General features: G+C 44.7%; 1 protein-coding gene and 1 long non-coding RNA gene across 4 annotated transcripts in view; one reads left to right on the top strand and one right to left on the bottom strand.

The window, feature by feature from the left end:
* Nucleotides 1-2123: 2123 nt before the first annotated feature.
* LOC119470747 lies at nucleotides 2124-6315 on the top strand. Its single transcript, XR_005199709.1, has 2 exons — nucleotides 2124-2622; nucleotides 3202-6315. It is a non-coding gene; the product is annotated as an uncharacterized LOC119470747 (long non-coding RNA).
* Nucleotides 3964-15955, bottom strand: part of SPON1 (spondin 1) — a 293127-nt gene continuing 281135 nt past the window's right edge. Inside the window, exons 9-16 of one of the 3 annotated variants that reach the window (XM_017525788.2) lie at nucleotides 15434-15574; nucleotides 14536-14611; nucleotides 13339-13521; nucleotides 11487-11657; nucleotides 11225-11392; nucleotides 10215-10379; nucleotides 8046-8309; nucleotides 3964-6586 (exon numbers count right to left, since the gene is read on the bottom strand). In XM_017525788.2, coding sequence (XP_017381277.1) covers nucleotides 6423-6586; nucleotides 8046-8309; nucleotides 10215-10379; nucleotides 11225-11392; nucleotides 11487-11657; nucleotides 13339-13521; nucleotides 14536-14611; nucleotides 15434-15574 — 1332 coding nt within the window. In that variant the 3' untranslated portion in view covers nucleotides 3964-6422. The remainder of the gene's footprint in view (nucleotides 6587-8045; nucleotides 8310-10214; nucleotides 10380-11224; nucleotides 11393-11486; nucleotides 11658-13338; nucleotides 13522-14535; nucleotides 14612-15433; nucleotides 15575-15955) is intronic. The other 2 variants (XM_017525789.2, XM_037737501.1) reach the window with 2 other exon arrangements.

Genomic DNA, 15955 nt, shown 5'->3' with positions numbered 1-15955 from the left:
GATTTAATAGAGAGAGATGATGAAGGCCTGAACTGCAGTGACATTGGGAGGAGACCATACTGGAGGGATATCCAAGCGATGTTTTGAGTCTCCAAAATACTGTATGGGTGACCAGGAAGAAGGTGGTACTAGTAATTAAAGTGAGTGTAGACAACTCTCTAGTGATAGAAATAATGTGACAGTCACATACAGAGTTAGTCCAGAGGCATTTGGAAATGGGAACTGGAGGTCAAAAGAGGAGGTAGAAATAAATGTGACAGTCACATACAGGGTTAGTCCAGAGGCATTTGGAAATGGGAACTGGAGGTCAAAAGAGGAGGCTAGGACTGGGAATATAGATTTGGAATTTGTGTCTTTTGAGCTTAGTGATGGAGAAAATAATAGGTAATATCTTCCAGGAAGACTGTGTTTGAGAGAGGATCCAAGTTATAAAACTTCAGGGAAAACGAACGTGGGAGATAGAAGATTAAGAGGCAGCAAAAAGCCAAGAGAAGTAGCCAGAAACCAGAGAGAACCACGAGGCTGTTCTGTGAAGAAAGCTGAGGAGGTGGTGGAAAGCATTGACTGCTGTGGAGAGGATGGGGGAGTGAGAAGCAGCACTGGTCATGTGTGGGTTGCTGATTACTTCCTTAGATTTATTTCAGTTTTCTAGTTGTGGAAACCAGATGATAGTGAGTTGAGGTGTGATCTGAGGCTGCGGATGTGGAGAAAATAGTGTGGGCTATTTTGAGAAACTGTGGCAAAAGCAGGGCAAGATGGGGAAGTTATCTTGTTTTATGGGGTAGGAGGTTAGAGGAATAAGAAAAGCCACTCCAAGTTACTTAATCACAGATACAGAGGTATGCAGATCTGGAACTAGGTAGGTATTAACATCTGGTCCTTCAGTGTTTGAGAGATTTAGAAACCTAGTTTGCAGGCTAGTACATGCCTTTCTTATCGGGGAGAATGGTGCAGTGCAGCTTCTCAAGACTATCTGCATTGGAGGGCCAGGTTAAAAGATTGTTAGTCTCCAGTGCTGTGGGCTGATACTTTGCTAATGTTATAAAAAATGAATTATTTGGAAAATAATCATTCTCCTGTATATTATGGCAGTGTCAAATTACAAGTTTCTGAACACTTGCTTTCAGTTTCTTATCTCATTTGTGGATGTTATCAGGCTGCAGGTCTTGGTTTGGGCAGCACTAGTATAGTGGGGAAGGGAGCAAGTGTTTTTTACAGGTGGCTCTCATGACTTCCATATAGGTTAGTGATTCCAGGTTAGGACCACTGAGTAACACATTCCAACACTAGAAAAAGAGGGACTATACTTATACCAACTCCAGGTGTTGTAAAGGAGTCAGTAGACTTGAGTAAGATGTTTTCATCCTTTTACTTACATTGAGGTAAAGAAAAATTGTTTAAACATGTAGCTGCTTAAAATATGAGAACTATTACCCGTCAGTTCTAAAGACTAGGAGTATTTAGAGCAGTATGAGAAAATGTTAATGAATGCTATCTTATGTTAAGACATTATGAATATTATAAATGTTAAGTGAAGACATTTCATTTTGTTCTGGTGATAACTGTAAAATTATGCATGCATATTTTGTCATGACATTTTCGGTTATAAGTGACAGAAATGCAAACCGGCTTCTCACAGTTCGTGTATTTACTCATTTATGAAGTGAGGATTGGGTGGAGTGCAGTTGGCCTTCAATGAGTCCTACAACAGGATACCATTAGGACCCACTCTTAAGAATTGTCCACATTGTGGAAGTGGAGTAGAGACGTCAGCTGGATGGAAGAGCTTGTGTCAAAGCCTAAGGCCAGAAAAGGTAAGATAATTGGCCCCAGCCCTCACAGCTACTCGGGTGCAGCAGTGGTTTGAACCTAGGTTTCCGGTGCTGAACCATGACACAACCTCTGTCTCTCTACCCTACAGAGTGTGTGAAGCATTTGGAACCAACAGGGTTTCTAAAGCAGGATGTCATTATTTAAATTTGATATTTAGTGTAGATCTTTTGCTTTCAGATTTCAAAGGATGTAAATTGAAGAATTAGCTTCATGCCAATTAGCATTCAGCTGCTATTTAGAATTTGTTATTGCATCTCATTTTCAAAAGAGGTTTATTTTTATTCATTCTCCTTACATTGGGCAGTATGAAGAACAAAATGAATCATTTTATTAAAATTGATAGCTCCACATAATAGAGGAAATGACTGTGTCTTCCTTGAGTCTATGTTATAATCAGGGATTAAACATTAATGTTTAGTCTTTTTTATTTTGAACAACAGTTTCTATATCGTTAGGGTATAAATATTTAGCTCCTTAGGTAGCTGAACTTAGAAAGCTGGGTGCTTTTAATGGTCAGATTCCGTTATAAACCGATGAGAGGCCTTTCTACAGTTCTTTGAGCTTTGATTTTTTTTTTTTTTTGGAGACAGGGTCTCGCTATGTCATTCAGGCTGGAGTGCAGTGATATGAACACAGCCCACCAAAGACTACCTCCTGGTCTCAGGTGATTCTCTCACCTCAGCTTCCAGTGTAACTGGGACTATAGGCATGCACCATCATGCCTGGCTATTTTTTATTTATTTATTTTTTTGAGATGGAGTCTTGCTCTGTTGCCCAGGCTGGAGCGCAGTTGTGTGATCTCAGCTCACTGCAACCTCTGCCTCCCTGGTTCAAGCTATTCTTCTGCCTCAGCCTCCTGAGTTGCTGGGACTACAGGCATGCACCACCATGCCCAGCTAATTTTTGTATTTTTAGCAGAGATGGGATTTTACCATGTTGGCCTGGCTGGTCTCAAACTGCTAACCTCTGATGATCTGCCTGCCTTGGCCTCCCAAAGCCTGCTGGGATTACAGGCATGAGCCAGCATGCCTGAACAATGTTTGTATTTTTTGTATAGACAAGGTTTTGCCATATTGCTTAGGCTAGATTTTCTGATATTTAAAACAAATTTTATTTTTTTGACCGGGCGCGGTGGCAGGACAAATTTTAAAAAAAAAATTATTTTTTTAATCCCAGCACTTTGGGAGGCCAAGGGGGGCAGATCACTTGAGGTTGGGAGTTCAAAACCAGTCTGACCAACATGGAGAAACCCCATCTCTACTAAAAATAAAATAAAAAAAAAAATAGCCAGGCATGGTGGCGCATGCCTGTAATCCCAGCTACTTGGGAGACTAAGGCAGGAGAATCGCTTGAACCTGGGAGGCGGAGGTTGCAGTGAGCCTAGACTGCACCACAGCACTATAGCCTGTGCAGCAAGAGCAAAACTCTGTCTCAGAAAAAAAAAAAATTTAACCGTTGTCTGAAATGTAGGCTAAATAGAAATAAGTCACAGCAATAATTTGACTTTGAGAATTTGTGTGTATTGACATTCATCTTAGGTCCTTTTAATGTTGCTATAATAATACCTTAGACTGGGTAATTTATAAAGTAAAAAGGTTTATTTAGCTCATGGTTCTTCAGGCTAGGAAGTACAGGAAGCATGCTGCCAGCGTCTCTCCGTTTCTGCTGAGGGCTTTGCATTTTGTGTCATAACATAACGGGGAAGGTGAAAGAAGACATGGAGGTGTTCAAAGAGTCAAAGCGAGGGGGCATCCTGGCTTCATAATAGCCTACTCCCTTGGGAGCAATTCTGTGAGAACTAATTCAGTCTAGAGAGCGCTAGAACTCTTTCAGTACAATGGTACCAAGCCATTCATGATGGATATGCCTGCATGACCCAAACACTTCTTACTAGGCCACCTCCCAATGTGGCCACATTGGGGATCAAATTTAAGACATGAGTTTTGGTGGGAACGGACTCAAGCCCTAGCACATTTTAGCCGTGTACTTGACCTGGACTGTTTCTGGAGAGCTATAGTCATGAGAATGTATAATATACCTTTAATTTCCTGCAGTGAGTACATAGACTGAGTATGCCTAAAATATGTTTAATATGCAAAGTTCAAATTAAAAACAGCACAATTTTTTAATTTTTTTCAGTTCTGGATCTATAGAAGCCCAGATTTATTCTCATTTGCTACAGCAGATTCCCTTCAAATAACATGCACTGACAAGGTGACCAGTGAGTGACCCAATGTCTGGTTGGGAAATCTCTCTCTGAACTTCTTGCTGTTGAACCTAAAATATGGATGTAAATTGGATTACAACTGGTTTGGCATTGAAAAAAAATATACACAACAAACAATTATAACTTCTTTCTATGGCAGTTTTTACTGGGTGTCTAATATACTCTTTACTATCTCAAGTGGAAGTCCAAACAAATTTCATTTTTGCAGTAAAAAGTCTTTATTTCCAAAATGATTTGTTAGCCAGAAAAACTATAAACCACCTAACAAGACTTTGGTAAGAAAGAGACTTGATGTTCCTTATAAATTCCCCATTACAAACAAAAAATAACAATGCAACAAGAGTCGTGTTATCCATTCTTAGTCATTAACCTGGTTTTAAGTAAGTCTCTAGAATCAGGATTTTAAATGTACCCAACTGTGACCAAATAACATGAGACGTTAGGGTGGCTTGTCCTTGGATTAGGAATCACTGTCTTAGGAACTTTATCATGGGTTGAGAGTTTTCTAGATAGCTTAGAACAATGTTGCAAAAGTGGGCAGTTCTATATGAAGAGGAGTTTTTTTTTTTTTTTTTTTTTTTCCTCAAGTAGGAAATTAAATCTCATGTTTCTTTATCTTGTGCTCCTTTTTTTTTGGAAGAAAGCAATTCATTTAAGGATTTAAAAAATGTTGGAGACAAAGGTGGTAGTTCAGAGATGATGTAATAACGGTCCCTCCAAGAACAAGGGAGGAAAAGCCATGTCTTTTACTGAAAATGATGGAAGTGGAGGACAATATAAAAAAGACTTAACCTTCAGTACACTTACTTAGCTTAAAAACATAAAAGACCCAGTGAGTTTTTACTGAACAGTCTTTCTTGTGTTAAAATACATATTCAGGGTTATAGTATGTTGTATTTGGAAATATCCTGATGTGTTTAATACAAATTCTTAGTGTATTCAGAGCATTATATGTGTCTCACCAATGGCACACATTTGGATTAAGCAGTAAGAAGGCCTATAAAAGAAACAGTTTTCAACAATAAATGCAGGAACAAAAACTGCTGATGGACCCAACTAAAAAAATGTCCTTTTATACTATCCCTAGGTGGTCAGGTTCCCTGAATCTGGTGTGCCTATAATTGCTGGGAAGGCAGTGTAAACCCGTGGCCATTCCTGTGCATGTCTGGGAGGACTGCCACGGTGGTGTGGAGCACTAACACAGGTTTGGCTTTCCGCTAGAATTGCTTGCTCAGCTTAATCCCATAATAATATTCCTTTCTCTTAGATTTACTTTCTGTCTTGATAACTTTTTCTCTCTACATATAAAATTTTATGACTAAAATAACTAAAGAAGTACAGAGATAACTTTTGTTGAAGGAATGATTTGGGAGGCTTTGGGCAGACTTAGCAAAATGTTAGTATAACAAAAATGTTTCCTTACTAAAAACTGATTTGCAAACTTGAAAGTCTAGATGTGTGTAGGAAGATTTTAAAATTCAGGTATGGGCCTGCTAAAGAGACCAATTTTGCTGCCTTGGTCTTGGTTCCAATCAGTGTTTAGTACCAAAAAGTAAAGAAGGCTGGCTTCCTAGAAGAATTGTGCATACTCCCCCCAACCCCCAAAAGCAAGGGAAAAATACACTCTAAATTTACTTATCCTTTATCTCAGGTATAAAAACTTGTTACCTTACATTTAAATAAAGCAGCGATATTTTTTTTTTGTTGTTTCCGAGGGGCATCGGGAGCCAATATCAGGGGTGAGATAAATGTATTCCGAATTTCTCAATGAAAGAACAAAAGCCACCCAACATGAATGCTCCTTTTCAAGTCTACCAGCTCTGTTTTCCTCAGGAACTACTGTTGATTGAGGAGACTTGAAAAGAGACCTAAAGTTCCACTAAGAAGACATGGGCAAACAGCGTTTTCAGTGAACAGGCCAAAGATGAGAATGAAGGGAATATGCTCCCTTCATCTGATTGAGAATGTTTCCTACCAGCTGCACCCTGGGACTCAGGCATAGAGTCACTTCCAGACATGGTTGCCTCTCCATGTGGAGGAGGTCAAGGTCTCTGTTCTGCCTGGCCAGGTGGAAGCTCCAGAAGGACATGGACATGTTTCAGTTTAGTACAAGGTGGCTGACACTACTCACTTCTGTGCAGGAAGAGGGCTGGCTGGAGATGAGGGTGCTCCACTCAGCCTGTACCCATCAAGAAGTATTCAGAAAGGATGTCCCTGGCATCCACAAGACTACTGGGCGAACCACACTGCAAAAATGAAAACTAGTGTACACAATTTAAATTGTCTTAAACAAGCAAATAAACAATCCAGCCATTGGTGACTGTGGAATCTAGAATGCAGCCCTGGGGAACTTGTACCCTTGCTAACAAGGGTGAACATTGCATGCTCTGATCTCCTTTTTGTCTTTGCAGCTGGTAAACTGGGAGCTTTTGAATCTCTTCTTTACAGTCATGTAGCGTTCCTGAATCCCACCTCCGCACAGTTTGGTGCATTCTGACCAGGCTGTCCATGGGCGCATCCTACAACCTGAAAGCATGAGAATGCTTGGTTAGGCCAGCAGAAACTGGGGACAGAACAGGGATGCTGAACTCTAGTAGAACTGTGAAATGTGGTTGTCTGGGCTCCTCCTCGGCTCAAGTATGTAATGATTTCGTTAGAGTCCTTACTTGGAACAGTTAGGTCATATGTGATTGATTGCAAAAAATGGCCACAAATGCTTCATGGGTCTTCTCATCGAAAGGTTGACTCTGTTTCTCCACCTCTTGAATATGGGCTTGATAACTCGACTTGCTATGGCCAATGGGACATGAGCAAGAATGGGCCTAATAAAAGCTGCTAGGAACCTTTCCACCAACATGTAAGCAAGCTTGGCTAGGCTACTGGAGAGACCATCTATCTTTGCAATGACTATTCCTGCCGCCTGGAATGTACCTTTTTTTTTTTTTGAGATGAGTTTCTACCTGGTTGCCGAGGCTGGAGTGCAATGGTGCACTCTTGGCTCACTGCAACCTCTGCCTCCTGGGTTTAAGCGATTCTCCTGCCTCAGCCTCCCGAGTAGCTGGGATTACAGGCACGCACCACCACGCCTGACTAATTTTGTATTTGTAGTAGAGATGGGGTTTCACCATGTTGACTAGGCTAGTCTCGAACTCCTGACCTCAGGTGATCTGCCCACCTTGGCCTCCCAAAGTACTGGGAATACGGGCCTAAGCCACCACACCCAGCCTGGAATGTACTTTTCTATGTGGCAAACAACTCCCAAGTTTTTCAAAACCCACTGTAACTTTCCCTGTTCTGACATGTCCCTGAACTCCAGTCAGTGTAAGATGCTCATTTCTCAGCTCCCTGAGCACTTGGTGCATTGCTCAATTATTTGGCCGCTTGGATCAATATTATTTCGGGAAATAAAACTCAAGGCTGACATGACACTGCTGCTAAACTTCTGGTTAGCCTTGCAAGAAAAATCATAAAGCCTCAGGCCATGGCTGCCTTGTCTGAGCCACACCCTTAAAATGGAAGATGACATGTTCTGGGAGGTTCTCGGGAACATTCCCTAACTGACGAACAAGACTCCTTTGACATATCTGTATCATTTTCCCCTTTTGCAAGGAGTGGATGGGGTTACTAAGTCATAACTGATTTTGAGCAGTTAGACACACTTCTGGTTTTATACATGTGCAGAAAGGAAGGAATTGTGCAACTCCTGAAGATTCTTTGCTTGAAAATTTACTTTTGGCAGGTAATTAGGTTATCTAAATGTTGTTTGATAAAGGACCCTCTGACCCCCAATCCTCTTTATGAATTTTGCTTGCCCAACATCTGGGAAAAAACTTGGATCTGAAGAATCAAAATGTGGTCTGAAGACTGCAGAAAATGCGACTCTCCCCCAGTCTTTTTTTTGTTTGTTTGACAGATCCAAGATTTGGCCCAGTGTAGAGCCCCCCTGTCCTGGAGACCAGCCCAGGCCCACACTTGGGAGGGATACCTGGGAACTGCTCCCCTTCAGACTCTTCCTTCAGCTGCTCGCCCCGCCGGCTCTCTCGGGCCTCCCTCCAGCGTAGCTTCTGGATGGATGGATTTCGAAGGCATTTCCGGATGCGGCACTTTTTCCGCTGCACAGTCTCTGGGCAAGGTGCACCTCCAAACTGAGGCTCCATTTGGATGATCCGGGTTCGAATCATGTGGCCTTTTCCACATGACTTGTTACACTCCGACCACTGGGACCACTCGGTGAGCTCACAGTCAATGGCTGGCAAGACACAGATGGGCATCAGTGTATCTCATGTCTGAAACAAGATCTGGTCACACTCTTTTTTGAACATCTCAACAAGCCTATGAGGAATGCAAAGGAAGTGCCATGTCATGCCATTTTACAGAAAAAGAAACTCCAAGAGGCGGGCTGACTTCATCCAGCCCCGGTGGTTGGTAAGCAGCAGAGGCAGGATTTGTGCCAGGTCATCACCCATTCTTTGATCCCTCTTTGACTCAAGAAGGCTTTGGAGGACTTTGAAGATGTGTTCAGAGCCTCTTGCCCTGCTCCGTGAGCTCCTAGAGTATTGTCAGATCAGCTTCAAGTATAGAACAGCCTCCTACACTCCCAAACTCACTGATGGTATTTTTCAGAGCAAGACCAACAAGCTCCCTGCTGCTCTTTGAAGAGAACATATCAACAAGCTAAAAGTGGCTGACCCTTGTAGACCAATACCAAGGACATGGTAGTTATCACATGCCCTGGCAGCTTTTCATTTTGGTATCATCCTGTGTTCTATATGTGGTGAGTCTATGTGAAAAACAGGAGCTATAAATGGGACATTCAGTAGAGAAGAGGGTCAGGAGCAAGTGGTACTTCATGGTTTATCACAGTATGAAATCCAGTAAATTCTTACTAATAACACATCAGTCTAATTGTCAAGATGTGTTCCAGGGAGGTAAATTATTCCAAGTGCTCTGTTGGCCTTGCAAGGCCAAAGTCAGGCTGGACCTAGACTGTTCTTTTTTAGTTTCAACAGTTTCAGTTCTTTTTTACTCCCCTGTGGGAACTCAGGTGGCTTTCTTATTTGCAAAATGGGGATCGTGGTATTTTTCTCATTAGGTTGTAAGGATTAAATGAGTGCTCCATAAACGTTCATTTTCATCTCCCTTACTTTAATGGACCCCGTGAATATGAAGACTTTTAAGTCAGACCCTCTCAGTCAGAAGGCTATGGGGCTCCAACTCTGGTGAGCTGGCCTGAACCATAGGCCAGTCTTAGTTATTGAAAATCCCAGGCTTTCTCTAATGGATGGTCCAAGTTACCTAACAGCCCAGGAGCTGAAGCATGGAGCAGGGATTGAGGCCTATCCTTGCCACATCTGGTGCTCATACTTTGGACCAAATACTCAGTTTCATCCTCAGAGCAGCCTAGGAAGTGTTTCCTGCTACTTTACAGATGGGGAAACTGAGGAACAGAGGTGCTGAATCATCGGCTGAAGGTTACTAACTAGGGGAGGGAGCATGAAAGACTGCAAGTGTGTGCTGGAGGGGGCCAGAGCCACAGCCAGTGTGCCTGCCCTTTCATCACCCAAAAGAGCAGCTCTTGGAAGACCAGCCAAAGAAACTGGCTCGCTCTGCTTGGAGATTAGTCCCATTTAATACAAACAGCTGATGGCAGAGATTTTGGAGGAGAACAGGACTGGGAGTGAGGTGGGGTGAGCTTTTGAGAACTTGGCTTGTTTTCTTGCTGGTTTTCTTACCAGTCTGCTGGAGTCATTGATTTAATGTCCAGGGTCTGGTCATGGGGAAATAAAATGGTCACAGGGAGAAGAATAGAACTCAAAAGCTCAGAAAATCCATGGGTCAGGCAAGCCCATAATTGTTGGGGGAGGGGAGGGAAAGAACTAAGGTTTTTTGAGCCTTGCACTGTTTTTCATGTGTCTCCCATTTAGACTTCACAGCAACTTGCACTTTGGGTGTTTTGTAGATGGTAGTGGGATTCTCACTTTACTAATGAAATTGATGTAGTATTTTGCAGACACTAACTGCCAAACCCCAAGCTCCTCCCCAGCAAACCATTTTATTCTAGGATCTAGCAGTATCAGCACTGCCTGGTTCAGGGCTCCCTGGACTCAGGAACATAGGAGAGAAGTGATGGGCTTCGGGGAGCTCCAAGACTTACGGCATTCTGGGAGCATGCACTTCTCCACCTGCTCCAGGTCCTCATTACAGTCTCCAAGTTCCGCCAGAGACTTGAGCATCCGCTGGCGGGTTCGCATGCCCTTCCCGCAGGTCACGCTGCAGTCGCTCCATTCAGACCATGGGGACAGCAAGCATGGGATGGTGTCTAGATCAAGAACCAGGTTTGCCACTGAGAACAGGCTCCTTTTGTTTTCTTTGATCTCCCTGGCCTGACAATATCCCACCCCCAGTCCCCTGCTTTGGCCCCTGGAATATAGAATTGGCCTGTGGGTTCACGTAAGAGTGAATTCTATGGAGCAGGAAGTGGCTCTGCAGCCTACTGCTCTTCTTGTCACTCTTTCATCTTCCCGGCCCCCTGGTGGTTATGACATGAGGGTAGTAATATGACTACAGAAGTCCCCACTGGAAAGTACGATCTTCCTAGAGACAGAAACATCCCACAGTCACCAAGAATCAGGCACTAAAGGAGGGGCCAAGGGCCGCATTTTTGGAGACTGTGGTCCTGAATTCCCTAGAATATGCACTTGTGTGCCTGTATACATCTGCGTGCTGATGTGTGGGCAGGCCCATATGCATTTGTGCAGAGCAGGGAGGTCATGCTTTATGGGATCAGCCAAGTCCAATGTACAACAGGAGTGGGCTGGACCTGGGTAGTGTATGCCCCACCTAAATGTATTACCCTTCCTCCCCACCACTGCAAGAAAGACACTCCTATAAAACCCAGCTGCAGGTGAATTCTATCCAAAGGTTACCAGTTTGCCACCCCAGTATTGCTCAGAATGTCCCCCAGTGGAGGTTACTCTCTCTGGGTCTGGTTGATGTCCACACACCTATGGCTGTCATCTGGCTCCTAGCAGTACCCAGCAAGGACCATGGGCCATGCTTTCCTCCTGCTTAGCCTCTGACATTTATGGTGGTAATAGGGGGTGGCATGGCTCTCCACGCCTGGCCCTGGTCACCTCCTCCAAGCACACCCCCATGCCTACTCACGGCACTCGGGCATCATGCACTTCTCCGCCTGGGAGGTCTCAGCCTTGCACATGGAGCCATCTGCGGGGCTCATCTTGATCATGCGGTGCCGCTTCTTCATGCCCATGCCACAGGTGGCACTGCACTCATCCCACTCGCCCCACTCGGTCATCAGGCAGCTGCTGGGAGCTGGGGAGGCCGGTGGCATTGGAGTTGCACCTGCTGCTTCCCCGACCTGCCCGTCTGCCTGGGGACCCCCACCCGCCCGGGGCCCCCCACTCACAGCACTCCTCGTTGACCGTGCACTTCTCTGTTTCCTCAGTGGGCAGTGTACACACGGAGCCATCCTCCGGGAACTGCTTCACGTACCTCTCCCGGGACCTCATGCCCATGCCACAGGAGATGCTGCAGGGCGACCAGGTGATCCACTCGGACATGGTGCAGGTGGAGCCGTCTGCAACACACCAAGCGCATGCTGCAGCAGCGCGTGGTGGCCGGGATACCCACCCGGCCAGAACTTGCTGCCAGTGGGAATCAAGGGGAGTCAGGCAGTTGAGGATGTCAGCGAGCCTAAGAGGTCTAAATCCTTAAACTGACAAAGTTCTCTAAGAGGAAATACCTCTTTTCCAGGTGCATGGGACACTCAGAATTACTCCTTATCTCATGGAAATACATTTGAAAGATACTTGGATAAAAAGGAGGGTGTTTAAAAAATGTGTACACACACACACGTAATAAAAGATATAATTTGATATATATAAGATAAATTATAATCCATTTGTATGAGGAACAGTCCTTCCCTGTGGAGCGGGAGGTTAAGGACCTCAGCTTACACATCTCTTCAGTCCCAGCCCTAAGAAACAGAGACTTCGATGTTGACAGGCCAGTCCCAGCTTTCCTCCCACCTATTTGTAGGGATGACTCATCTATGGGAGGGTTCACTCCCCTTTCTGTGGGCAAAACGAGCTAGCAATAAACCACCCGTGAAAGCACAGCCCCAAGACAGGTATTTAAGACCCCTACTCTAGGGAGAGCCAAGGAATTAATGACCTGCATGGATTAAGCTTGCTTTCTTTATTCTCAGCTTGGAAGTGTGTTTTTATTTTTTTTTTTATTTTTTATTTTTTTGAGACGGATTTTTGCTCTTGTTACCCAGGCTGGAGTGCAATGGCGTGATCTCGGCTCACCACAACCTCCGCCTCCCGGGTTCAGGCAATTCTCCTGCCCCAGCCTCCTGAGTCGCTGGGATTACAGGCACACGCCACCATGCCCAGCTAATTTTTTGTATTTTTAGTAGAGACGGGGTTTCACCATGTTGACCAGGATGGTCTCGATCTCTTGACCTCGTGATCCACCCGCCTCGGCCTCCCACAGTGCTGGGATTACAGGCTTGAGCCACTGCGCCCGGCCGGAAGTGTTTTTTAATTTTTCTTCCTGCCATACACCAATCCAGCCTATACATCCCTTCCTATTGCCTTATTGCATCCTGTAAGATCAGGGGGCGAGTAGCGTAGATTTATCAGGCAGAGAAAAGGATCATGGCTTGGAAAGCAGACAGCTGACCTTTGCACAGCAATCAGCTTAGTGCAATATTGAAGCTTGGGCCCTCATGATAGAGGTGTTGCAAGATTATACTTCAAGCTTGACCTTTGGGCTGTTGCAAATAGACTGGGAATTTCTGCCATCAGCCTGACGGTCCTGACACAAAGAAGTGAGAGTGCCCTGACTCACGCTGAGGTGGAACACAGATGAGGGGCCATGAATGACAGAATTAGGGCAATGGATCTAGATTCAGTCTGAGCTGACCTGTTAACAGGCTCCTTAAGAGATTGGAGTTAAGGCCAAGAAGCAGGCTATGTGTTGTTTGTATTTGTCATAAGATATGTTTGTCAGCTCTTCAGTAAAAGAAGGGGAGTGGTCAGTCAATCTCAAGAATTCCTTTGATGTCAAAAGAGAGGTTCTGTGTTCAGAGCCCTTAACACACCGATGCAGACAGGAGTCTGTCCAAAGTGGACCCCACTGACATCTACAGTTAGAGTCCTTGTGCCCTCACCAGGGACACTGTCTGACTGCTGGGCAGACCCTCCCTTCCTGAGCTCCTACCAGCACCTCACTGGTCTTGGTTTTCTCCTCACCTTCGTCGCTGCAGCCAGGGCCCATGCAGGGCTGGAAGTCCTGGGTGTCGGGGCAGGGGACGCTGAGGTCCAGCTGCGCCTTCAGCATGCGCTGTCGCATCCTCTTGCCTTTGTCGCAGGTGGAGGAGCTGCAGGCGGACCATGGGGACCAGTTGGAGTAGATGCAGGTTTCAGGGGTGTCATCTGGAAAGAGTGTTTGACATATTTTCCCTGGGAGCCTACGGGAGCCGCCACTGGCCCTCTCCCAACACCAGCTCATTTGGGGACATGAAAAGCCATGCTGCCAGACTGGCCTTATTGAGCCTGCATCCTCCTGGGATGGAAGCAGCCATCCACTTTCCTTTAAAGATTATAATTTAACATCTTGCTAATAAATATCTGAAGGAGCAGAACGATTCTTATTATCCCTTCCTTTCAACACATGAACGTCTTTTCATTTTCAGTTCCTCATCTTGGCATTGTTTCCACACACATGCAGGTACATTGTAGGCAATTTTGAAAAGCTCAAGGCTTGTTTTCATGCCATGGCTCATGTCCCCGATGATCCCGTACACAGGTGTCATGGTAAGAATAAGGGCACTGCTATTCATTGAATACTTACCATGTACCAGCACCATTCTAAGAACCTTACATGTTTTATCCCTTTTGATTCTCACAACTCTATGAAGCAGGTTCCCTTATTATCCCCATTGGATAGTTGAGGAAACAGAAAGATTAGCTTCTCGCCCAAGATCATATGCTACTGAGAGTCCAGGTTGTCTGGCTCCAGATCCCGTAAGAAAACTTGAGCTTGAACCATGATTCTGTCTCTCCCTCCTGCCTGTAGGATCTGGGCCTCTCTTTACTTGCTGGGAAAGTGAATGTATCCACACCTGCCTCATCAGCTGGACTGAGAATGGAAGCAGAGAGTGGTCTGACTCCTGCAAAGCCCATTCAAATAAAATGTACATGATCATTTTAAAGGCCTGATGCTGTTCAGTATATATTCTGACATCATACCTTCATCAATTCCCTTATGCTTTGTGCCTAATCTTGGCCTTGTTTTTTATTATTTCCTGAGGAGAAATCCTCAGAGATAGGATTACCAAGTCAAAGGACATGAATATTTTTATGATTCTTAAAACAGGTTAGCAAATTGCTTTCTCAAAGGGTTGCGTCAATTTATGTTGCCACCTGCAACAACAAAAAACAACGTACCTTCATCTTTCTCTTCTGGAGCCAGGTCAGCTACAATATCATCGACATTGTCAGGTACAATATTGCATTGTTCCCCCTGCAAAAGGAATTTTACTTGGAGGGCTCACATGAGGGAAAGAAGAGAATGTGTAGGGGGAAGATGAAAGAGACTAAAATCTAATGCCCATTCTGTATAAAATATCACCCAGAGCCATGGCAAAGTTCTGGGCCAACATTTACTATCTGCCTGAGAAAGAAATGCCAAGAAAGCAGGAGTGGCTAACCATGGATGATAAGTAAATGGCTTGGGTACCACTGTTCCCAGTTCTACCCCATGGCAGACATTAGTAATCAATTATGGAATTCACAATGAAACCAATTTGCCTGGATCAAATTGTTCATTTGAGCACTGGGCCTCACTGCTGATTTCATTTTGCTCATTTTCTTTTTTTTTTTCCCTGAGACAGTTTTACTCTTGTCACCAAGGCTGGAGTGCAATGGCATGATCTCAGCTCACTGCAACCTCTGCCTCCTGGGTTCAAGTGATTCTCCTGCCTCAGCCTCCTGAGTAGCTGGGATTACAGGCCCCTGCCACCACACCCAGCTAATTTTTTTAATTTTTAGTAGAGATGGGATTTTACCATGTTGGCCAGACTGGTCTTGAACTCCTGACCTTAGCTGATCTGCCCACTTCGGCCTCCCAAAGTGTCGGGATTACAGGTGTGAGCCACCGTGTCTGGCCTGCTAATTTTCATCTTACAAAATAATGTGCATGTTAGAAACCCTGGGAGACCAGGGAATTCCATATCCTGAGATGCTTTCTGCCAGGGACTCCACAATTCTAGAGCAGAAAGGTGTGCAGTCTCCCTGGCACTCCTACTGGGAAGGGTTGATGCCAGAGCGGGCTCTAACCCAGTACCTTTCGTGCGATTCTCTCGATGACAACTCTGGCTACTTGAGTGATAGACCCACCCTCTGGGTCGTAGAAAGGACTCTGAGGATGGTCCAGGCTGGTCAAGGGCCGGATTTTCTCCTGGGGAATGGTGGGCTTATTGGGTGACTGCAGGAAAATGTATAGAGGCAGAGAGTAAGAAAGAAGACTGGGAAAACCCACAAAAGCCATTTGTTATATGGATCAGAGCAAAGTCCTTGATAGGAATTTAACAAGTATAATAGCTACTATTTATATTTATGGAATTGTGTTCATGCCATATGCTGTGCTGGAAAATTTCTAGAACTGTATTTTAAAATTCTTCCATGTACATGGTAGGACTGTACCCAGATGAAGGAGCCAAGTTTCCGAGAGGCCATCCCAGCTAGGAAATGGCTGAGCCAGGTTGACCTGAATCCCAAACTCTCCCTAATAGACCAGGCACTGGAAAACATTTTTCTGTAGAGGGTCAGATGGTAAATATTTTAGGCTTTGTGAACCATGCTGTGT

This window comes from Cebus imitator, unplaced genomic scaffold, assembly GCF_001604975.1.
Source record: "Cebus imitator isolate Cc_AM_T3 unplaced genomic scaffold, Cebus_imitator-1.0 Scaffold39, whole genome shotgun sequence".
Lineage (NCBI taxonomy): Eukaryota > Metazoa > Chordata > Mammalia > Primates > Cebidae > Cebus > Cebus imitator.
The sequence above is the reverse complement of the archived record's forward strand: the minus strand, read 5'-3'. Positions and strand labels throughout refer to the sequence as shown.